The 23,712-nt window shown below is 56.2% G+C and overlaps 2 protein-coding genes across 6 annotated transcripts in view; one reads left to right on the top strand and one right to left on the bottom strand.

The window, feature by feature from the left end:
* Positions 1-4,923: 4,923 nt before the first annotated feature.
* CTRC (chymotrypsin C) lies at positions 4,924-10,912 on the top strand. Its single transcript, XM_077899532.1, has 8 exons — positions 4,924-5,082; positions 6,089-6,180; positions 6,276-6,373; positions 7,430-7,555; positions 8,326-8,462; positions 9,195-9,340; positions 10,121-10,273; positions 10,849-10,912. The coding sequence occupies exons 1-8, from the start codon at positions 5,043-5,045 to the stop codon at positions 10,861-10,863; spliced, it is 807 nt and encodes a 268-aa protein (XP_077755658.1). The 5' UTR covers positions 4,924-5,042; the 3' UTR covers positions 10,864-10,912.
* The window catches only part of CASP9 (caspase 9), a 43,276-nt gene continuing 28,759 nt past the window's right edge, over positions 9,196-23,712 (bottom strand). For 2 of the 5 annotated variants that reach the window (XM_077899525.1, XM_077899531.1), the window contains 3 exons: positions 14,736-14,849; positions 13,410-13,484; positions 12,100-12,369 (listed from right to left, as the gene is read on the bottom strand). In XM_077899525.1, coding sequence (XP_077755651.1) covers positions 12,115-12,369; positions 13,410-13,484; positions 14,736-14,849 — 444 coding nt within the window. In that variant the 3' untranslated portion in view covers positions 12,100-12,114. Of the gene's footprint in view, positions 9,761-12,099; positions 12,370-13,185; positions 13,357-13,409; positions 13,485-14,735; positions 14,850-23,712 lie in introns of those variants that run through there. The other 3 variants (XM_077899526.1, XM_077899530.1, XM_077899527.1) reach the window with 3 other exon arrangements.

Here is a 23,712-nt window from a genome sequence, read left to right as displayed (position 1 = left end):
CGCTGCCCCCAGGTGGCCGTCGCTGGCACTGCAGTGGCCCCTGGCTCCCTCCCAGGCCCTGCGAGGGGATAGCGGGGGTCCCTGGAGCGTGTGTGCTGGGGAATGCCACCCCCACCTGCCACCCACTGCCTAAGATGCCACCACCATTAACACAGCCTGTTAGGCTAAGCGTTGCCCTTCCCCAAAGGAAGAATATGAGAACCCCCGACGTCCTAGCTCAGCAGGTCTCAGAACAAAGGGACGGAGGACACCGACTGGGAGGGATTAAATTCAAGTTCTAGGGACGCCCACGTGGCTCAGCGGTAGAGCATCTGCCTTTGGCTCCCGGCGTGATCCTGGGGTCCTGGAATGGAGTCCCGCTTCGTGCTCCCCCAGGGACCCTGCTTCTCCCTCGGCCTGTGTCTCCGCCTCACTCTCTCTCTCTGTCTCATGAATAAATAATTTTTTTTTAGATTTTATTTATTTATTCATGAGAGACACAGAGAGAGAGAGAGGCAGAGGGAGAAGCAGGCTCCATGCAGGGAGCCCGACGTGGGATTCGATCCCGGGTTTCCAGGATCACGCCCTGGGCCGAAGGTGGCACAAAACCGCTGAGCCACCCCGGGCTGCCCTAAAATCTTTTTTAAATAAAAGAATTAAAAATAAAATAAATTCAAGCTCTAGAGCCCCGCCTTCCAGCTGCCCCACGCCGGGACCCTCCACCACATCAGCAGGTCTCAGCTAGGAGGGGCCCCTCAGCCCCAGCCTGCCCAGGACCCCCACTCCCCGGCAGAGGGACCAGACTGAGGAATGAAGGGGCCCCGAGGGACTCAGGACCCAAGACTGGGAAAGGGACATGGTTCCTTGATCCCCTCCCACGTCCCATCCTCTCAGCCCCCATCACTGACACCCATCAGCAAGCCTCCAGGCCCCTTCTGAACCTCCAGCACCAGTACTTCCATCTGGTCCTAAGGAGAAGCAGGGCCAACACCTGCCCCCACTGGCCGCTTGGTGGCCCTCACCCCAGAAGCACCTGCCACCTGGGAGTCCTATCCCAGCCACTGGAAAATATGGCCCCAATCAGTGGCACCTGCCCCGTTTCTCAGGCTATCACCACCGTCTCACTCCCAACCTTGACGCTGCTCCTCCCGAGGCCCCCCCATCTACCCCCTCTGCCAAGTCACCCTGAATTATTTTTCCAGGAAGTCTGGCCCTGAGTGTCCGAGGGACCTCGCAGCCCAGGCCCTGGGAGGCCCCACTCCAGACCCTGGAAAGCACAGAGTTGAAGGCGATGAGAATGGGGATCCCAGCGTTCTCAACACCCTCAAGTCCTCAAATTTGTTGTGGACGTGGAATCCGTAGGAAAGGAATCCTTTCTCAACCTGCACGCCACTGAGCCCCCGGCCCGGAGGAACGAACCTCTTCTCGTCCAGGGCTCCCAGCCCAGGGCCCAGAACACGCGGGGGAACACCTGCTGCCCCCCCAGCAGGGAGCTCCAGCGGTGCTGAGCAGGGTCTAACCTCTGCAGCTGCAGCCCAAGCACAGGGTCTGTGCACGGCAGGTGCTCAGCGAATGCGGGAGGGAGGGATGGCGGGCCGGCCGGCTGCTAGCTCCACGACGTGTCAGCACCTCACAGACTGCGCAAGCAAAATAGTCAAGTCTTTAATCAAGTTAATCCAAGGGGCCCCTGGGTGGCTCAGTGGTTGAGCATCTGCCTTTGGCTCAAGTCGTGACCAAGGGGTCCCGGGATCGAGTCCTGCGTCGGGCTCCCTGCAGGGAGCCTGCTTCTCCCTTTGCCTGTGTCTCTCATGAATAAATAAATAAAATGCTTAAAAAAGAAAAAAGAAGTTAATCCGGGAAATCCACTCCACAAGGCTCCCCTCTGCAGATATCGACAACCTCCACTCTCACCCCATGGCGGCGTCTTTAGCTTTGGTTACCAGCACCAGAAAATCAGGTGAGCCACCCACGTCACGGCCGTAACTTAGGCAGTTTGGACCACCGGAGTCACGGCGTCCGCTGCATCAGCACCCAGCCAGCGGGGGCTGGCACTAGCCACACACACACCCAGAGGGAGCACCCACTTCGGCCCAGTTGCTCCCAGTGAGAATGCAGTTTTGTCCCTGGCTACCCCTGGGCACAGCTAGAGATGCCTCCAAGGCCCAGAGAAGGCTCCTATGAGCCACAGAACATTCCCCAAAGTCTCACTCCGTCACTCAGCGTCACAGAACCTGACAGAGGATGGGCCACAGCCAGGGCTGATGGATCCATCCACACCGCAGCCACAGTGCTGGAGCCCACGAGACCTTTAGGGCCTGCAAGAATCTTTTGTTTCTTATAAAATCAGCAGGGAAAGAATGAATACAATCCAGGCTTATATTACGTGATACCAGCTTCGATTATATTAGCCTTTATACCTATGCGGTCCTAAAACAGGCTTTTACATTTTTTTTAATTTAAATTAAAAATTAATTTAAAAATTTAAAAGCCCACAAAGGCCAAAGGGCCCAGTGACGTCCGGACTCCAGCTTTGTCGTGAGAACCGGACAACAGGAAAGAATAGCAGCTCCCTTACGTAGAGCTTGGCGTATGCCAGGCACTCCCTGCAATAAGAGGCAGACGGCATTTTTTTAAAAAAGATTTTATTTATTTATTCATGAGAGACACAGAGAGAGGCAGAGTGAGAGAGAGAGAATGAGAGAGAGACACAGGCAGAGGGAGAAGCAGGCTCCATGCAGGGAGCCCGACGTGGGACTCGATCCCAGGGCTCCAGGATCAGGCCCTGGGCTGAAGGCAGCGCTAAACCCCTGAGCCACCCGGGCTGCCCCACCCCCCGCTTTTTTTTTTTTTTTTTTTTTTTGCCCTCATTTTATCGATGAAGGCACAGAAGCACAGAGAAGTTGAGTCATTAACACAAGGTCACACAGCCAGGAAGCGATGGCCCTGGGTTTTCCCTCCTTCAAGAGTGTGGCCCAAGAGCGGGCAAAACACACAACTTCCCGTCTTCAGCATGTGAGGCCGATTAGGGTGACCTGGGCTCTCTCCACATGCCATTGCTGGTACTGCCTCGCATCCAAGGCCCCCGGTACAGGCCTCGAAAAGAGGAAGCGCCCCTAAAGCGGATGCTGTCTACGCCTCCAGAGCAGCTGGCTACTTCCCTCCAAAAAAGGGTCAGTTTCTCTGTGAACATTCCAAAAAAGAGAAAAGAAAAAAAAAAAAAAAAAAAAAAACCTTTCCCCTTGGAACCTCACCGCTCGTGTGCCTGAGTGTTTGTGGCCATTTCTGTGTCTGGGCACGTGTTTGAACGTGGGGCGCGTGGCTCTGCAGGTGGCCCTGTGCTTTATCCATATGACATCAGTGCGTGCGTGTCTGTGGATGCGGAGGGGCGTGTGTGTGCGTGTCTGTCTGTCCCTGCGTGCTGGCGTAGCTACGCGCCCGTGACTGAGATGGGCGCCGGGAGGTTGCTGTATCTCTGAGTGCAAACCAGCAAATTCCCACACGTAGATGCCCAGTGAATCATTTCCCCCAGGTTGCTCAAGGGAAACTGAGGCCCAAGAGCTTGCTCAAGATGCAGGACCATCCAGCAAGCCGCCAACGGAGCCTCGCCTCCTGCTGTCCGGGCCCTGCGGCTCCCAAGGTCCACCACGAAGTCTGCATTTCCGTGTCCGACGAAGTCTGCAGGCCGGGCTGACCCTTCGCAGAGCCTGGCAGCCATCTGCTCTGGGTCGGAGGTGGATCGGCCGTGGCCACTGGGCCCGCCGTCGGGACTGGCCTCTAGAATGCACCAGAAAGTTCCCCATGGCCTGAGATGCCCAAGGCCCAGGCCCCGGGCCTGAGATCATCACACCAGGACAGACCACCCCCCCTTATCCATACCCTCCCTGTCTTTATGTCTCTTTATCAAAATTTTCTTGATTCCTATATTATCAAAGTAACGCATGCTTGTTTCTAAAAAAGAATGTAACCTGTATAAGCCACGTAAGCTAGAATCCTCCCCACCCTCAGATACCCCCCGCTAACAGCAAAGTGTGGGGTTTTCTGAATTTCTTTATTAGGAGATAATCCCTAGGGTGAGCAGAGGGCTCGGTTCGAGGGCACGCGGGTGAGTAGGAAGGGGAGGGAGACGGGGCCAGAGTCGGGCCTTGGGGCAAATGGGCTACTGCAAGGGACGGGCTGACCCCGAACTGCCGGGGCTCCGGGTGGAAATTCTGGACACGTGGGGCTTTGGAGCCACAGGGAAACCCACCACGAACCCAGATCTGTCACTTGACCCTGACATTCAAGTCATGGAGAGCCTGGGCGCTGGAAGGAGCCTAGGATGTATCTGGTCCCATGCACCCACTCTAGAGGCGGGGAAACCAGGACTTTGCAGGGAGATAACTGGGCTGGCTCCGGGGAGGAATGTGGCCAGTTGGGCACCTTCCCGAGGCTCCGTGGACCTCAGCCTCCATCCACGGCAAGAAGGCAGGGGATACCCCAAGACCAGACCATATTAGCTGAATGAGAGAGAGAGAGAAGAAGAGAGAGAAGGAAACAGGGTGTCCCCGCAGGATGAACCCCAGACTGGGGTCAGATGTCCTGACTTCAGATCCTGGCCCTGGTGCTCCCACTGTGTGGCCCTGGGCGATCGCCGACCCTCTGAGTCCCGGCTCCCACCTCTTTCCTGAGTGGATGAAAATGTCTCCTTCATGTTGTCGGGACTACTGAGTGACCACAAGAAGTACCAGGCACACTGCCCGATAAATGATAACTAAACAGGACGAGTTAGGGAGAGGGGATGAGAACACGCTCCGGGCAGAGAGGCGGGGGGGTCCCCCAAACCTGCCAGCCTCAGAATGTGCTGTCTCAGGAGATGTGGGGAATCCATGCCTCTGAGCCAGCCTCATCTCCCGCCCGAATTAAACAGTAACCAGCCAAGGTCAGGGAAAAGGCCTTGTCAGAACAGGTTTCTCCCCAAGGGGCGGCTCAGCCTTGAGCGGGTGGGCCCAGCCCCACGCCTGCCTATAAGTGTGTCCCCACCCGGCTCAACAGCCACTCCATCCTGAGCCAGTCCCACTTGCAGCATGTTGGGTGTCACGGTCCTTGCCGCGCTCCTGGCCTATGGTAAGCGGTGGGTTGGGGACCAGCAGCAGCAGCAGGCCGTGAGCTCAGGCTGGGTGTGGGGGGCAAGGAGAGGAACAGGGGCCCTCTGCTGTCCGGGGCCCCAGGAGAGGGGTTTTGGGGTGACCGGCTGCTTGTCAGACAGGCCCACCGCCTGCTCTCAGCAATTCTGCTTCGGTATCTGCAAAATGACATAGTAACGGCCCATCCTGGCCTCCCTCTGGGGACCACGAAGGCCTAGCCTGCCCAGGTCTGGCATCTCTCCCTCAGGGACTGATGCTTTGCGCACCCATTTGGGGGCCCATCTCCCAGACAGGAATCAAGGGGCTTGGCTTGAACATCACTTAACACTCGGCGGGACCTTGACAAGCCACGTCACTTCTCTAAATGTCACTGGCTTTTTTGACAAAGGGGAGCACTTGATTAGGAGTCCTTCCAGCCAACAACAACAATGACGGTCATAAATAGCAACAGCAGCTCCTGTTTGTTGCATGGTTACTATGCGCCAGGCGCTGTGCGAAGCCCTTTATGTGCAGGGGCTGATTTGATCCTTGACAGGCGGGGCCTATCAACACCTCCCTGAGAAACGGAGGCTCAGGGAGGCTGAGGAGCTTGCCCAAGATCCCATGACTGGTTAGCGGTAGAGCCAGAATTTGAGTCCGGGTCTGTCTCCACGCAGAGACTGCTCCCCACAGCCCCCAGCTACGACGGCCTGGACCCCTGGACTCAGTGCTCTCACACCCCCACTACGGGAGCTCTAGGAAGGGACCACAGGGGAAGGAGGAAGGAGCAGGTGCAGCGGCGCACACACGCCTCCCACCTTTTTATTTACTTCAGTGTATTAGACACTCACTCTGTTCCAGGCCCTTCACTGAACTCTGCAAGCCGCACAGTAAAACCCGAGCCTATGCCCTCCCAGCCCCAAAGTCTGTGCTCTTCCCACCTGCCCCCTCCCCGCTGGGGACGCCAGCCCCTCTCACCTGTGCGCTTCGGGTCCTGAATCCCCCAGCCTCCAGCTGCGGAGTCCCCACCTTCCAGCCCAACCTATCTGCCCGAGTCGTGGGAGGAGACAACGCCAGGCCCCACAGCTGGCCCTGGCAGGTAAGCGCGCTGCTGCAGGGGTGGGCGGCGGGCGGGCGAGGGTGGCGGGCTCACGGTCCCGGGCTGACACGTGGCCCTCCTGCGCCTTGCCCCAGATCTCTCTCCAGTACCTCAAGAATGGCGTCTGGAGGCACACCTGTGGCGGCACCTTGATTGCCAACAACTACGTCCTCACGGCTGCCCACTGCATCAGGTGAATGGGGGGGCCCGGGGACCCCCCCATTGCCCTGGGGTGGGAGCCTGATCAGCTGCTTTTATTGAGCAGCTACTACACACTCCAGGCACTGGGAGAAATAAGCTACTCGTAGCTGTTCACGTATTCATTCAACAAGTCTTTCTTATGCACCCGCGACGGGGCCCGGGGAACACAGGAGCAGGACAAAGCCTGTGCTCTCGGGACCTTACGTTCCAGCAGAAGAGCAACAGGCCGGGAAGCAAGTAAACGTACAACGTATCAAGTGGCAACGAAGAAAAATAAGGCAGGATAAAAAATACAAGGGGTCCTATTTATTTATTTTTTAAAGATTTTATTTATTTCTTCATGAGAGACACAGAGAGAGGCAGAGACACAGGCAGAGGGAGAAGCAGGCTCCCTTCAGGGAGCCTGATGCGGGACTCGATCCCAGGACCCTGGGGTCACGCCCTGGGCCGAAGGCAGATGCTCCACCGCTGAGCCCCCCAGGCGTCCCACGGGTCCTATATTAAAAGAGGTGGCCAGCGAAAGATCTCTCCAAAAAGGGGATACTCGAGCAAAGACGTGAAGCAAGGAAGGGAAGGGTGTCCTGGGCAGAGGGAACAGCCAATGCAAAGACCAGGAGGAGGGAGCCTACTTGGTAGGTTTGAGAAATAACTGGGAAGCGGGTGTGGCGGGAGCCGAGTACGTGAGGGGAGCAGGAGGTGGGTGAGAGGAATGCGAGATCACGGGGCAAGAGGGGTGCTGGCGTGGGCTAGCTCACCTGGCGGCCGCCCTGGGAGGTAAGTGCAACGGGCTCCACCGTACAGATGAGGGAACTGAGGCCCAAGGCCACCCACCTAGGAATCAAGGCAGACCTGACTCCCACAGCAGGGTCCTTACCCTGCGCCCTGGGGGGCGGTCAGTGCAGAGAGGCACCCCCTTCCCCTCTGAACGATTCCCACGGTGGCCTCGGGCCTGGGTCACCGAAGCCCTGAGTCCCCTCCCTGCCCCACCGGCCGGCGAGGGGAGGCAGCCAGCCTGACCCGCCCCCCGCCCCCCCCCACCCCTGCTCAGCGACACCCTGACCTACCGTGTGGCCCTGGGGAAGAACAACCTGGTCGTGGAAGATGAGGAAGGCTCCGTGTTTGCAAACGTGGAGTCCATCGTCGTCCACGAGAAGTGGAACTCCTTCCTGGTGCGGTGAGTCCCCACCGCCTCGCGGCCCCCGGGGGGAGCACGCGGGAAGGAGGGGTCCCTAACGTGGAGCCGCAGAGCCTGCCCCCAGCCTGTCCCTGGGCCCCGTCCTCACCCTCAACAGCCGCCAGACGACCCCCTTATGCCACATGGAACAAGGCTAAGTGGAGACGGACTCCTCTCCCATCTCCCTCGCTGGCCAAGGTTCCCAGAGTCTCCGAGCCAGGACTCCCCTTTATGGAGCGCCTACTGCATGCCCACATTGCAATAAGCACTTTATAGGCCGAGACTTATCTAATCCTCACGTCAGCCCTAGACAAGGAACCGGGGACTCAGAGAGGTTAAGACATAGGCCCCAGGTCACACAGCCCGGTGTGTGGCAGGAAGAGCAATCAAACCAGGTCTGTCTGGGGTCACTTAACATGAAATACTAAACATCGCAGCTGCAAGTGCCCCTCTTGGATCTTTCCAACGGGCTCTGGCTTCGTTTCTGGCTGACACGCAGCCTGCAGTGCCTTGGAAAGCGCCTGCCTCCCGGCTGTCGAGCCCTTGCAGGCACAGGAGGCAGAGGCTTCCACGCAGGGGAGGGCCGGGCCTTAGAAGGCAGATCCTTCGTCCCCTGCCATCGCCGGGCCCCATGGAAAGAACGGGAGGCCTGAGAGCTTCGCGGAGGACCCCTGGCCACCCCAGGCCCGGCTCCCAGCTAACTGAGCGGCCTAGCGTGGACCCCAGCCAGGGCCCTCCTACACACTCACCACCTCCACTTTGGATTCCAGCAACGACATTGCCCTCATCAAGCTGGCGGAGCCTGTGCAGCTGAGTGACACCATCAAGGTGGCCTGCCTGCCGGAGGCGGGCTCCTTGCTGCCTCAGGACTACCCCTGCTACGTCACTGGCTGGGGCCGCCTCTGGAGTAAGTACAGCCCCCACCCCCCACGCCCGGCGTATCATGAGAGCCTTCCTGGAGGAAGCAGCTCCCGCAAGAAGCATACCACCCACGTTTGCCCATCACTTGGCCTTTCTGTCTAAACAGCTTAACACCATTTTTTTAACTTTGTGATAGTAACGGTTAATATTTATTGAGCATACACCACGTGCCAGACGCTCTAACACGTGCATACAAGGGTAGACTTTGTCGAGTGCTTAGAACGGTGCTTGGGGCATCCTTGGTGCCATCTAAGTGACTACGAAATAAAATAAGCCATTGAGGGTAGGGGACTAGAGCGTACGGTACCCCCGTATGCCTATTAAAAGGCTGCATGCAAATAAGCGAAGGTAGGGAAGACCTAGAGGAAAATGCAAGTCGGTACTTGGAAAATCTTGGGGTGAGAAAGATCCTTACCGATGTGACACCTAAGCAGAGACCCACAAGGAAATGCCTGACCATGGAAACCCCACAATCCAAATTCAAGAGAGAATACTGTGGTTATCCCGTGAGGGCTTTCTACAGACCAGCCTTGCCCCCCCCCACCCCCGGTGCCCCCTGTCCCACCCTCAGAGGGGTCCTGAGCCACACTTGGGGACCACAGGTCAAGGTCGTGCCTCTCGATTAAGGGCCCGCGCGAGGTCCCCATCCAGCCCCCTGCTCCCTGAAGGCTCGGGGCCACCTGGCTGAGTCCGGGCCCCCCTCTGTCCTCCCCACCAGCCAACGGCCCCATTGCCGACGAGCTGCAGCAGGGCCTGCAGCCCATAGTGGATCACGCCACCTGCACCCAGAGAGACTGGTGGGGAACCATGGTGAAGGACACGATGGTGTGTGCCGGGGGCGACGGCATCATCTCATCTTGCAACGTGAGTGCGCAGGCCCCGCGCCCCGTCCCTACTGCAGGTGGCCGAGGGGAAGGGGGCAGTGAGGAGGGTAAAGGAGGGTGGGAGCGGGTGACCCACACGAGCAAACCCTTAACCTTTTCCCTGGTCGGGCCCAGGAGGCTTAGGGGCAAGCAGGCACCCCCAGCCCTCAGCGCCGTGGCGAGGGCGGGAGGATCCGGGCTGGAGTCCCAATCCCACCACGTGGTGGCTGCGCAGTCTCGGGCAACCCGCTCACCCTCTCTGCGCCTCCACCTTCCCACCTGTAAGACGGAGACTCAGCGAGCACAGGGTTGACGTGAGGACCGATCTAACAGGCATAGAAGACACATAGGTGACATCTCTGCACATGCTCCTTCACACCACCAGCTCCATCCAGCTAGGGAGGCAGAGGACCTGGGGAGTCTGACACAGGAACATCTAGAACAGTCAGAAACTGTCCTGTTCCCAAACACACAGCCCCTCTCCCCACACCCACCTTCCCCACTGTCTCAGGCCTCTCGGGTCTCCCGGCACCCTGGCCTCTCTGGGCAGCTCACAGAGCCTTATGCACGGAGACCTGAACAGCAAGGGAAACTGAGGCACAGACAGGGTTATCGTTAGCCCAAGATCACGCAGCAACCTAAGAGCTAGCCTGGCACCCCCACGCCGCATCTCCTCTGCCTCCCTCGCCGCGGGGGGCTCCAGCCCCGTCCTGCCGCCCCCGCTTCCCCGGCCTGCCTCTGGGGGAGGCCCCGCGGCTGACGACCGCCTGCCCTGGCACAGGGGGACTCGGGCGGCCCGCTCAACTGCCAGGCCGAGAACGGCACGTGGGAGGTGCGGGGCATCGTCAGCTTCGGCTCCGGCCTGGGCTGCAACACCCTCAAGAAGCCCACGGTCTTCACCCGCGTGTCCGCCTACATCGACTGGATCAACGAGGTGGGTGCCTGGCTCCGGGCCCCTCTTCCCGCCCCCGCCCGCCCCTATCCCCGCCCCGGGGTCGTGGGGTCACACGTCCACGTGCCCACCCGGGGGACGCTGAGTGCCGAGCTGGGTGCGGCGAGGGGCACAGTGACGGGCGTCATCCACGCCTCTGCTGGTTCCAGTAGACCCGTGTGGCCGTGTCCTAGGCACCCCCCTCAGGGCCCCAGAGTGACACTTGGCCCCAGGACAGTGGGGCCGAGCCGGGCCCAGCAGGGGCGAGGGGTCATCGTGGGTGGCCTTATCCACACCAGAGGCTGGGGGACCAGAGGCTGGGGGTCACTCTGCACTACGAGCCTTCGTGCCGGTGGCACAGTGTGTCCTGAGCCCCATTTCCCCGTGGTCGGAAGTGCCCCAGGGGCTCAGGCCCCGAGAACAGGGGCGACACTGGCTTGTCAAGACGCAGGGCGGCCTGCCGTGCCTCCCAGTCCCCTCGTCGGGCAGCATTCGCTCCTGGCAGAGCCTAGCGCTGCCCCAGAAGGGGACACACACCCCTCCCGCCGAGTCCCTCACCCTGTCCTCTGCTCTTCCAGAAAATGCAGCAGTGATTCATCGTTGGGAACCTGCCACCCCAATAAACCTGCTTCCTACCCCCCAGGCTGCCTGCATTCTTGACGTGCGCCTCCCCTGCGCGGTCCCGGGCTCGGCAGGGCTCCACGCCAGGGGTGCAAAGCGAGCCCCTCGGCCAGCCTGGTCAGGCTGTGGAGGAAGTGGGGGGGTCTCCGCAAGCCACGTGGTAGCCTGAGAGGGCAAGAGTTAAGGATGCGCCAGACACTTACCCCCCAACATGTCACAAGCTGTGAACCACAGGGGCCTGATGAAATCACCCCCTTCCTGATCCTGGGGTCCTCAGGACCCCCCAGCTGCAGGGGGGGGCTCCCCAGCCTAGAAAGGATGGCCACAGGGTGATGCCCGTTGCTCAGGGATGACCCCTGGCTGCTGAGAAAGAGGCACCCCCCGTTGGCCCCCACCCCAGAGCGGCCCCCAAAGCTGCTGTCAGCCTGGCCTCTCTGAGCCCTGACCTTACGCCAGCCCCGTGCTGGGCACCATGAGGCGGAGGGGGCCCCAGAGCCTCCCTCAGGGGGCACAGTTTTGGAGAAAACAGTGGGTCAGAGCTGGAAACACTTGCACCACATGAGACAGGCAGGGAAACTGAGTCCCAGAGAGAAGAAAGAGCTGGGCCAGGTCATAGGAACAGATGGCCAGTGAGTAACACGGGAGCCACAGAAGGGAGCCCTCCTGAAGCCAACAAGAGGGCAAATGGGGACAAAAGAAAGGGCGATCCGGTGTCCTAGTGGGGCCCCAGACCCCTGACCGTGGCGTTCCTGGGAAGGCTCTCCTCTGCGGGGGCGGGGGTGCGCCCACACCGGCTCTGGATCCCTGTGAGGAGAGCCCCCCACTACAACTGCCTCTGGTTGGTCCTGAGCTGTCAGGGTCCCCCCATCAGAGCATAGAAAGGGGATGCTGCAACCAGCGTCAGTTGGCAGGAGGACTCCAGGATGGCTTCCTGGAGGTGGTGATGCCCAAGCTGAGTCTCAAAATTTGAATAGCAGGGTAGCCAAGGATACAAGATGCTGCTGGGGGCTGGACACGAGGTGTTTTACAGATGAGAAACTGAGGCTGGTGAGGGCTGGTGACTTTCTTTTTTTTTTTTTAAGATTTTATTTTATTTTGTTTATTCATGAGAGAGAGAGAGAGGCAGAGACACAGGCAGAGGGAGAAGCAGGCTCCATGCAGGGAGCCCGATGTGGGACTTGATCCTGGGTCTCCAGGATCACAGCCTGGGCTGGAGGCAGGCGTTAAACCGCTGAGCCTCCTAGGGATCCCGGGCTGGTGACTTTCCAGGAGGGGATGGGGCTGAGGTCCAGAGGTTGGTAATCTGGCTCCAGAACCCACGCTCTTGACCACGACGCTCTACTGCCCCACAAGAATATGAATACGGATGTGACGCACGGAGCTGAGGCAGCCACTTCATGGCCAAGAGAACCACAGACAGGAGCTCCACCATCAGCAAGCCGCAGACCCGACGCCAGCAACCCGGCTCTGAATGTGTTCTTAATGAAGAATTAATAAATAAATCCGCGTTTGTTCTAACCACCATACTCAGGTTGTCAGCTACCTGCAGTTCAACACGCCCCTAACTGGTACCCTGGGGGATAACATAAGGGGAGGCTTTCCTGACCGAGAGAAGGGCATGAGCAGCGTCGCAGGAGCTGCTTGGAAGACATCCCTAAGCAGCAGGTGTTGCTAGAACATAAGGCGCGGGGCAGAGCTAGAGGGACCAACGGTCCTGCTGCCGAGGAGTTTGTAGGATGCGGGACTTGCAGAGCTAAGCCTGGGACAGTCCCGGGCAGACTGGGATGGCTGGCCACCCGAGCAGGCAGTGGCAGGAGATGTGGTGGGAAGGTGGGCAAAGACCCTTCACGGACAGCCCTGTGGCTGTGGCAGGGGACTGCAGGAATCTATCCCGAGGGCAGGAGGGAGCCACAGAAGGGTTGTAGACAGAGAAGGGACCGCTGGCTTCACACGTGTACACAGGGCGTTCATCTGACAGCGGCATGCGGGGCGACTGGGAGCAGCCAAGAGCGGAGGCACGGAGGCCAGCCGGGACGCTACTGCAGTGACCTAGGACAGACTCAACAAGGCCCGACCTAGGCAGTGATGACAGAGGGGCTCAGCACTTCAGTAAGAATTCGCTACTCATTTAAGAGGCGAATATAAGGGGCGTATTGCGTAGCTGCACCACCACCACCCCCCATCTGAAATCTATATAAACTCCCCCATGAAAAAATAATAAATAAATAAATAAATAAATAAATAAATAAATAAATAATAAAATAGATTCCCATGGGTGTGATTGAATTATCAAAATTACTTTTTATTAGCTAGTAAATGATAAAACATAAGCCACGGTTCTGTTTGTCCAGCGAGAATGTGAAATTCTCAGACTCAGGGGACGAGAGCCACTGTCGCGTCCCGGGCCTGTCTGTGGTTGGTAGAATAGGAGCCTCCGGAGACGCCCACGTCCTGATCTCCAGAACCTGCGAATGTGTTTACCTTGTGTTGCAAAAGGGATTTTGCAGATGGGACTAACCTGTGACCTCGGGATGGGGAGATGATCCTGTGCTGCCCAGCTGAGCCCAGTGTCCTCGCAAGGGAGGCAGGAGGTCTGGCGGCAGAGGGGAGAGCAGGGCGGCAGCGGGGGGTGAGGGTCCGATGGAGGGTTGGAGATGTTTCGTTGCTGGCTTGGCAGGTGGAGGAAGGGGTCAAAGCCAGGGAGGGCCGGCAGCCTCCAGAGGCTGGGAAAGGCTAGGGAAGGGGCTCGGCCCTAGAGCCTCCACACCGGACCTGCGCAGCTGGAGCCGCTTGAGACGGACTGCGGGCCCCGGCCCTGGAGCTGTAAGGTAATTCCTCTCTGTGTTTTGATGCCGCGGCATTTGTGATTGTTGAAGCAGCAAAAGGAAATAACTACGCCATCCCTCCTCCCTTCTGGCAAAATCTAGAGTATGCTGCGGGAGTGCAGGGAGGGGGAAGGGAGGGGTGCCAGGGACCCCCTTGGGGGACAGCAAGGATCTGGGGCCTTTGTCAAGAGGTCACAAACCGATGGCTGGAAGTGAGGGAAAGCGGGCAGCGAGGCCCTGAGCCTCCCACCTCCCACCTCCCACCCCCAGCTGGGGGCCGAGAGCCCACGTGCCAATGACACTGAGCGCCGCTGGGAGACTCCTGCAGCCGCTGAGTGTTAAGCACCGGAGATCTCTGGCCAGTGGCCACCCCCGGGCAGCACGTGCACAGTCTCTTAATTGTCGTGACGACCCTGAGTATTATCCCCCTTTTACAGACGAGGAGATTGAGGCTCAGAGAGGTTTAAAAACCCTCCCAAGATCACACAGCGGGTAACGGGCTTGTGTGACGAGCAACTACATTATTCTATTAACCCCAAACCTTAAGGACCCCCTCCTGTCCTGCGGCCTCCCGGCGGCCCTACCAGGGACAGGAGCCACGGGGGTGTGCGGACACGCCTCAGGGAAGGGAGTCCTGACACAGAAGACCGAGAGGACAATTATAGGCAACAGGTGCTCGCGAGCAGTTTGCACGCGGCGCATCAGCTAGGCCGGCGGGGATCACAGCGCGTGACAACCGGCCGCGCCCCCGCGTGCACCGACGAGAAGCATTTCTGCTGGTCTGACAGCATATTCGAGGTCAGCGGAGGGGGGGGGGTGGCCCCGAAGATTGTGGCTGACGCCACTCCCACCCAGGACTCTGCTGGGGCAGCTCGGCTCCACGTGTCTCTCACCCCCCTCCCGGGAGGACACGGCCAAAGGCGTGAAGACAGGGAGCGGTGAAGAATCAGGCCCACGTCGGCCTTCCAGCCCACCCACGGTACCTCTGGCACAAATCAAGAGCACAGGAGGGCACTCACTGGGCCGGAGCTCTGAACTCCACCACCACTGACAAGCAGGGTCAGGGGCCGAGTCGCTTCACCTCTCAGAGCCTCAGTTTCCCCGTCTGTTAAATGGGCCTCTGTGCTCCTTCCCTGTCGAGAGCCAGAGAGATAACAGCCACTTGTGGGAGGTGTCATTAGTACTACTGACCTCACACCTGGGCCCTATGAGCAACTCCTGCCTCTCCCTTTTGTTCCTTAGGAGACAGAGCCGCGTTCCCAGCAGGCCTGAGGGCCCAGGTCCCTGTCACCAGGCTGGGGCATGGGTCTGCAAAGGTTTGCTTCATGGCAGACCAGGGTGAGGGATGTTAAAGGCAGAGAATAAACCCAGAGCCTCTTCCCAAAGCATCAACTTTCCCTGAAGATTGGGTAGGAGGGAAAATAAAATAAACCCACCTATGCTGTGAAGGAAGCTGCAAAATTCAGATTCAGCTTTCTGGATGAAAAGATGAGACTTCTGAGACATTTTGCGATCTGATGACTCCTGAGTGTTAGACCCCAAATCACTGCTCTACTGCAAACCCAATGGGTTTTGTAAATAAAGTTTTATTGGAACGCAGCTACGCCATATGGCTGCTTTTACGCTGCGACAGCAGAGCCGACTGCTTGCAGCAGAGACCGTATGGCCCTCAAGCCGAAAAGTATTTACAATCTGGTCCTTTACAGAAAAAGTTTGCCAACCTTGATCTACCAGGATTCTTTGATGGAAATGTTTGAGGAATGCCTGCTATTCTAATACTTGAGGCAGGTCTGGATGCGAGGGTCTGCATTTCTAACCAGCTCCTAAACCACGCGCTGCTGTGCTGGTCCAGACCACCCTCTCTGAGGCTCAAGGATCCAAACCATGGAGTCAGGACCCGGCAGCACAGGGATGTAAACCCAAGCCTCTAACCACCCTAGGATACTGCTTCTCAGAGGAATCCTTTCGAATGAGTCATAAACCCCATGAGAAGTTCCCTTCTGCATCTGCCTGCCTGCAGGGAGACCTCCAGGACCCAATCCAGTTTAGAAGTTTCCAGATTGCCTTGGTGTCCAACAACATATAAATGAGGAACTAAGCCCCAAAGGGGAGAAAGCAGGCTGTGGGGTCTCTTGCTCTCTACTTGCCTAGCTTCCATACCCTCTCCGGAGGCCTGGAGTCTCATCTCCCAGCCAACCCGCCCCTACCCCTCCTACACCCATGGTCTGGGTGCAGCCTTATGCCCTGATGGAGGGGCGGGACTTGTGCTCCAGGCCTGGCCAATCAACACACTGCATCCCCTTTCCCAGCACCACAACTGGTCCAGGGATGGGCAAGTGACCCGAGGCAGGTCCAATCAGAGAGCGGCAGGACTTCCGTGGGAATCCTACCAGAAAGCTCTCACCCGCCCCTCTGCAGGGGTTGAGGATGAGTAGGTGGGAGACTACAGGAATGAAATGGGGGTAAAGAGGAAGAAAGAGTGATTTCACACTCCAGGTATATTTGACAACGTGTGGAGACATTTCTGGTTGCCATACCTGGGAGGTGTATGGGTAGAGGCCAGGAATGCTGTCAAACACGCTACTGGTGCTTTGGGCGGCCCTTATAACAAAGAGTCGTTGCCCAAAATAGAGCCACAGTTGCAAATCCTGGGCCAGGGATTCTGTAGCCCTCTTGTCCCTGTGGGAGGGAGAACCTGGAGCTGCTGCAGGCCCCTCAGAGCCTGAGAATGGCCCCTCACACTGGAAGGAAGAGCCAAGGGTGGAGAGAAGCCGAGTCCTGGATCCAGCTTTGCCTGAAGCTGCTAACACTGCTCCTGGACTTTTGCATTTTGTGGCCCAGTCAGTGACCGGCTTCAGCCTGTTGGATGAAGTCCTCTATCACCTTTAACCCCTCACAGCAACATGGAAGCAGACTGGCCATATGTCCCTGTCTCTGTTTTACAGATGGGCAACCCCAGGCCAGCGAGCCCATGGGACTTACCCAAGGTCACACAGCAAGCCCCGGGGCATATGCCAAACTGGTGTTTGTTCGGTGACCTCACACGGGACAAACCTTATTTTTATACTAAACACAGCTCCGTGGAGCAGAATGCCAAATTCACATTAATTTTTGAGATAAATAGAACATTTCAGAAATAGTCTGTCGTGGTAGCGACTGCAGCTGAGCCCAAGCTATCAGGAGGAGTTAGGGGTAGCGTTGGAACTAGGACCCCAGTGCTCTGACGCCCAGTCCAACCGGATTTTGCACCCCAGCCTCCCTCACCTTCAAGTGACCCTCGGGGGATGACAAAACTCTCTCTAACGTGGCTTTTCTCGGCCTTACGGCAATCCTGCAGGCCGGGCTGTTGCTGGACCAAAGTGGGCCCGCTCCTTGTGCGCTAGAGGCCGACGACACCAGGTGGAGGTCGCTGGGGGATAGTTTCCAAAGCTGGGGCTCCCCAGCACTCCTTTTATTAGGGCTTGAGACGAATATTCAGAGGGAGCTTTAACAATCTGATGACGCTGAGGTAATTGTCGGGGAATTTCTGATTCATCTGGGCAGGCGTGCTTCTCAAACGTTTCTTTTCCTGTTCCTGTAACTCATTAGTTGGTTTCTTTTTTTTTTTTTTTTTAGATTTTTTTAATGTATTTATTCCTAAGAGACACACAGAGAGAGGGAGAGACACAGGCTCCATGCAGGGAGCCCGACGTGGGACTCGATCCCAGGACCCCGGGGTCACACCCTGGGCCGAAGGCAGATGCTCAACCCCTGAGCCACCCAGGTGCCCCATTAGTTGGTTTCTAAAAGATGACATCGACAGGCAGAAGTTTCGAGGACTCTTCTGAGCTTAGGAGGTCAGTTCTGAGTTCAGGGGATCCATCCTGAACTCAGGGGGGTCAAGGGGTCTCAGTGGTGACAGGGCCCGGATGGCGACCAAGAAAACTCAGGCCTGGGAGTGTCTCATGTCCGAGACACGACGTTCACTTGAGCCCATCTTAATGGTTAACGTCCACTTTCTTCTCTGCCTTCCGGGCTGTGGTCACAGAGGAAGGCTGTCTCCGCAGAACCTGGCCTGCCTGGCCCTGGGCTCTGACCGCAAGCAAGGAGACTGAGAGTCTGAGGACGAGTGAGGAAACCGTTCATTTTCTCCACCCTTCCCCCCACCAAAAACAAGGGGTTGACTGCAGGAGCAGATCGCCAGTGGCATCAAGTAAAGGGACTTTGAAAACAGACCAGCCTAGGTTGGCATTCTCGTTCTGCCTTAGAGGCCGTGTGACCTTGGGCAAGTCACTCTACCTCTCTGAACCTCCGCTTCCTTGTCTAATACGTGGAACCCTCTTGCAGGGTCTTGTGAAGCATAAGTAAGGCCTGCAAATACATCTGACCTATATGCGGTGTTTGGCAGGTGTCACCCCCCTTTCTAAGAAGGTCTTGCCTTGACCCCATTTGGAAGACAGAGTTATTGGGGAAGGTGCAGACTGCTGTTGTCTTGGGAGCAGACGGTAAAATACCCGCTGATCCATCCCATCCAAGCCCTCCCCTGCCAGTGCTCTCTCTTCCACCCCATGGCCGGAGCTGCCAAGCCCCAGTTGTGCGGATCATCCTGTGCTCCTCTTGTGTAAGCGCGTTCCCTGTGTGCTTCACGTCCTCACCACCATGACGGGCAGGCCCCGGAGCCAGAGACGTACGTGACTCATACAAGGTCACACAGCGAGCCACAGCAGAGCCTAGAACAAAAGTCTAGGCCTTTTGTTCTAGAGCCTAGAGCAAAACTCATAATCTCAACTTCTGCACCATTGACATCAGGACCAGGATGATCCCTTGTGAGGGGCTGCCCGGTGCATTGTAGGATGTTTAGGGGCCCCTCTCGTCTCTACCCACTATGTGCCAATAATGCCCCAGGCCCCACTGTGACAACCAAGAACGTCTCCAGACATTGCCAGGTGTCCCCTGGCCGGGAATGCCAGCCCCACTGAGGACCACTCGGCCTAGAGTGCTGTTTGTTCAGCACGCCAACCCGACCCTTTCTTTGAAAACACAACTCCAAGGACCAACACCAATATTTCTCTTCTTTCTTTGATACACAACATAATCTCTTGAAAGCAAATAGAACCCATATTTCAATATCCACGTTTGGCATCTTTTCCAAAGCCTTTCCAGGGTGACAGGTGGGAAAAGAAATGGGAAAAGAAAACATTTGAACATAGGCACTTCTTTTCTATGTGACTTTGAGAAAATCCCCATCTTCTGTCCTCCTAGGACCTCTCTGGCCTATAAGCCCACTCACAAAGCCCGAGCCTTGGGCAGATCCACACACACACGGGACTCCTAAAGACACACCGTGACCAGGGCCCAACCGCTGCCTACCGTGGTGGCTGGAGGTAAGCCCTGTCACCCAGAGGCACTTTCCCAGTCCCCCAATGGGTTGGGGAACCCCTCTGCCCACACTGGACTCAGTCCTGTGGTTATAAGAAAGCTGGATTAAAGTCCAAAGAAATAGAATAGGATTCTATGATTTCTTGGGATCCTTTCAGAACAAGGATTTTTTTTTTCTTCTTTGGGGTTTGGGAATGCAGCAAGTGTAGGTTATATTGTCTGGATAGGTCACTACTTCCTGAACCCCAAACCCTTTCTCTTTTTAGACCTCTTAAGCTGTGGGCTCCCCACTTACGGGCCCTAACTGCCCAGGGTGGTGGGAAGTGAAGATGTGAAGCCCAGCAGCTGGCCCTGGCAGGTGAGTAAACCCACTCTCCACTTCTTCCCTCCCGGCACTTACCTACCTTACATCATCCCTTTGCTTCCCCACCACGGGGTCTAGGACACCGGCATGGATGAGGAATAGTGGAGACTCGGGAGGGCGGGATGGGAAAACTCACGGAGAAAATACATTTCTGTGGCTTTGGACAATCTTGGGGATGGAGAGAGAGGCGCCTTCTCCGGCTTCCTAGGGCACCGCCCCCACTCCACTCCCCCTACTACACAAATTCCCAAGTTAGAGGCCTACCCTGGCGACCAAGCACAGGCGCTGCTGTCCTGTGAACCATTCACACCACCTATGCAACCGTCCCTCGCTTTAGGGACCCTAAAGGGACCTAGGATCGGTGCTGTTTATGCAAAGGACTTCTCGACTACAGGCAAATCGGTGTTACCAGTTGAACATAAATGTTTCCTTGCAGGTGACATCATCATAGTGATACGGAGGCTACAATGCAAGGAGCCGTGGACACTAGGTACTAGGACCTGTGGGTGGTGGGACTCCCCGAGGGTAGATGGAGGCTGACACTGATGTAAATAGAGTAAAATCTCGCTCATCTGACATGATTGGGACTGAGTAAGTGAAAAGTCGGCAAGACAGAAATTATTACAAATTACATGTATTCTTATGACATTTTTTAAAGATTTATTCATGAGAGACACACAGAGAGAGGCAGAGACACAGGCAGAGGGAGAAGCAGGCTCCATGCAGGGAGCCCAATGCGGAAATCGATCCCAGGACCCCGGGGTCACGACCTGAGCCCAAGGCAGATTCTCAACCACTGAGCCACCCAGGTGTCCCTCAATGTTTTGTTTTAATTTAAAACTTGGAGATACATGTGTTCCCCCATCCTTTGAGTTCTTCATTATCTGTGCTCCGTAGACCACCGCCATCATATATCACCTGTGATTCCACTTCTTCAGCACAATGACTGCGGGACACTCAGGAAGCAATGTGCGCCAGCCCTTCCAGATTTTTCCAACCTTCCTTCCCAGGCTTTCAGCTTTCTCACAGACACCTAATCCCACAGCAATCTGTTAAGGTCACGGTTATCCAGTCTCTTCCAAGCGTTTCACTTCGTTTCCGCCTAAATCACAACTCACTTTTTGAACTCCCGTTTCATTGGCTCCGCGCTTAATCAATTTACAGAATGACAGCGTGAGCACAACTGCCAGAAGCCACTTGGGGACCGAGGGGCCGAAAGGGGCCGAGTGGACAACCTCCACTCAATTAACCAGCCTCTCAATTAAGAGAGCCTCAGTCTCTCTTAATTGAGCTGATGCCTCCCGGCGCATCACCTGGCCCCAGGGCCTGCGCCAGCTCTCCTCTTCTCAGGCCCCCGCAGTAATTCTTCTCTGGGAGGTGGGGAGAGGAGCCACCTACCTGCCCCTCCACCCCCAGAGCAGAGGTCACCTTTGTGCTGAGAAGCCCCTGGTGCTGCCTGTGACTATTGCCCCACCCCCTGGAGCAGCTGCCACGTACAAATGTGTCCTTGCCTTGGGAACCAATTAGTCTTGGAAGAGTCTCTCTCCAGTCCCTGCTTCTGCTGCCCTGGGAGATTTTTGTTTTTTTCTGTGGTGGGTGGGCAGGTCAGGCGGGGTGGGGATTAGGATGAGTTAAGCGAGACACTGTGGGGCGAAGTTTAAAGTGGTACCACCCAACCCAGTAACCAAATGAATAATACTAATGTAGGTTTTTTCTAAGATCTTATTTATTAAAAAAAAAAAAAAGATTTTATTTATTCATGAGAGACACAGAGAGAGAGAGAGGCAGAGACACAGGCAGAGGGAGAAGCAGGCTCCATACAGGGAGCCCGATGCGAGACTTGATTCAGGAACCCCAGGATCACGTCCTGGGCCAAAGGCAGGGGCTAAACCACTGAGCCACCCAGGGATCCCCTAATGTAATCTTTAAAATCAAACTTGATGCAGGCAGCCCTGGTGTCTCAGCGGTTTAGCATCACCTTCAGCCCAGGGTGTGATCCTGGGGTCCCGGGATCAAGTCCCACATCAGGCTCCCTGCATGGAGCCTGCTTCTCCCTCTGCCTGTGTCTCTGCCTCTCTCTCTCTCTCTCTGTGTCTCTCATGAATGAATAAATAAAATCTTTTTTAAAAAATCAAACTTGATGCAAAAATAACCCGTGATGAACAAAATGCCAATATTTTAAACAAAGCCAGGATTCATAGAACTTAGCTCAGCAGTTCCTGAGAGGCCTCTCTATTCCACACTCACCCAAGATTGTGGTCCTAGGTTACAATCCACCAGGCACCCGAAAATAAGTGCTGGGTGCTTGAGAATGAAAGTAAGGTGCATGGTTTCCAAACCACGGTGCTGGGACCAGACAGTCTGGTTTCAAATCCCTCCTCCACCACGTACCAGCTGTATGACCAGGAGCAACTCAATTTGACTTTCTCAGTGGGTCATACTAAAAATATCTAACAGCCGTTCTGGCACGGACTATACTGCACAAACTTTTGTGGGTTGCCTTGAGCTTACTCATCTGTGAAATAGGAATAATGATAGTGCCTCACGGGTTGGCTGTGATGATGATGTGAACTGACCCACATTCTGAGCTCAGGACGGTGTCTGGTACATGGTAAGTGCTCACATGAGCAAAGCATTAGCTTTGGTTTCATCATCCTGAGAGCCCTGCACGGTGGGTATCAGGATCTCTGTTCTCCAGATAAAGTAACTGGGGCTCCCCAGGTCACCCAGTTAGCCTGAGGGAAAGCGGTGATTTACATTTGGTTCAATCCTTGCCCTTTTGGCCGCACGTTGCTGCCCACAAATAATATCTTCACAGATTATTTCAAAATTTCACATCTGTAGGCTGGTTTCAGCCTGCTTCCTTTCAGGTATCTTTTTTTCATTTTGCCTAATTTTAAGCATTTTTTTTTCAAAAGTCAGTTCACATAAAGCCCCTTAATGTCGAGCAAACAAGAAAATAGTAAGTGGCAAAAAAAAAAATTCTTTTAAAGGAAAAAATGGCAAGTGGCTAATCAGAAACAAAGATGCTCAGAGAAAAGCAGGCATCATTCCACTTTCCCTCTGTGGTCCCAGGAACGCTGTCGAAGCAGGGGACGCTCGGCTGTCACCTGCTTACACCTCCCTCCTCTCTGCTTGGCCAAGGTGGTGACGTGAAGGGAAAGGAGACGGGACGGCTTTGACAGAGACTTTAACGGTGCCAAACGCAACTGCCTTAAAGCTCCATCTCACACCTAATAAACGACCAAATCTAAACGTTTGGTTCGAGGAGCTGTACGAAGTCGGGGACACTCCCGCTTTATGTTCCTACAGTGGATCAGTGTGCGGGGAGGGGCTAGAGCAAGAGGCGACGGCATGTGCGGGAGAGATCAGACCCTGGCCTTGGTGACTCTGCTTTCATTCATTCATCCGTTTACTCACTCACTCATTCATTTGCCACTCACACACTCGTTCAACCGGTTGAGTATTTATTAAGGATCCACCATGTGCCGGGCACCTGGAATGCAGCGGTGGAAAAAATCACAGGGCCTATGGTAAAGGGGGAGTGAGACACAAAGCAAGTGAATGAATCAAGTGATAACATGCTAGGTCATGACAGGGACCATGATGAAGAGTAGAGCAGGACGAGAGGACAGGAAGGGGTGTGTGTGTGTGGACATGAGTGTGCCCCTGTGCACACACAGGCTGTTTTTCAGATGACGGTGGTCATGGGAGGTCCTCGGGGCAGGTCACCTTGAGCAGAGATTTGTAGGCCGTGAAGGAGAAAACTGGACTAATGCTGGGAAAAGAATATGCCAGGCTGGGGATCCCTGGGTGGCGCAGTGGTTTGGCGCCTGCCTTTGGCCCGGGGCGCGATCCTGGAGACCCGGGATCGAATCCCACGTCGGGCTCCCGGTGCATGGAGCCTGCTTCTCCCTCTGCCTGTGTCTCTGCCTCTCTCTCTCTCTTTGTATGATCGGAGATTAAAAAAAAAAAAAAAAAAAAAAGAATATGCCAGGCAGAAGGAACAGCAAGTACGAAGTCCCTGAGGCGGAAGCGGGCGTGACGTATCCACAGAACCTCCTGGAGGTCAGTGTGGCTGGAGTGGGTGCCAGGGAGCTCATGGGGGGCGGGGGGTCCTGTAGGGCCTTGAAGGGCAGCAGACGGTTTGGGTTTTACACCGTGTGAAGGGGGAAACCACTAACGTCTCAGAGCAGAGGAGAGATGGAATCAGACTTACATTCGAACAGGATCATGCTAGCTGCTGTGTTGGGAAAACACGGAGTAAGGGATGG

The sequence above is a fragment of the Canis aureus genome, chromosome 5, assembly GCF_053574225.1.
Source record: "Canis aureus isolate CA01 chromosome 5, VMU_Caureus_v.1.0, whole genome shotgun sequence".
In the NCBI taxonomy this organism is placed as follows: Eukaryota; Metazoa; Chordata; class Mammalia; order Carnivora; family Canidae; genus Canis; species Canis aureus.
The sequence above is the reverse complement of the archived record's forward strand: the minus strand, read 5'-3'. Positions and strand labels throughout refer to the sequence as shown.

Coding starts and splice junctions, on each gene's coding strand:
- CTRC (XM_077899532.1), top strand. CDS start 5,043: ATGTTGGGTGTCACGGTCCTTGCCGCGCTCCTGGCCTATG. Junction 6,374..7,429: donor ACGGCTGCCCACTGCATCAG/GTGAATGGGGGG, acceptor ACCCCTGCTCAG/CGACACCCTGACCTACCGTG. Junction 7,556..8,325: donor TGGAACTCCTTCCTGGTGCG/GTGAGTCCCCAC, acceptor TTTGGATTCCAG/CAACGACATTGCCCTCATCA.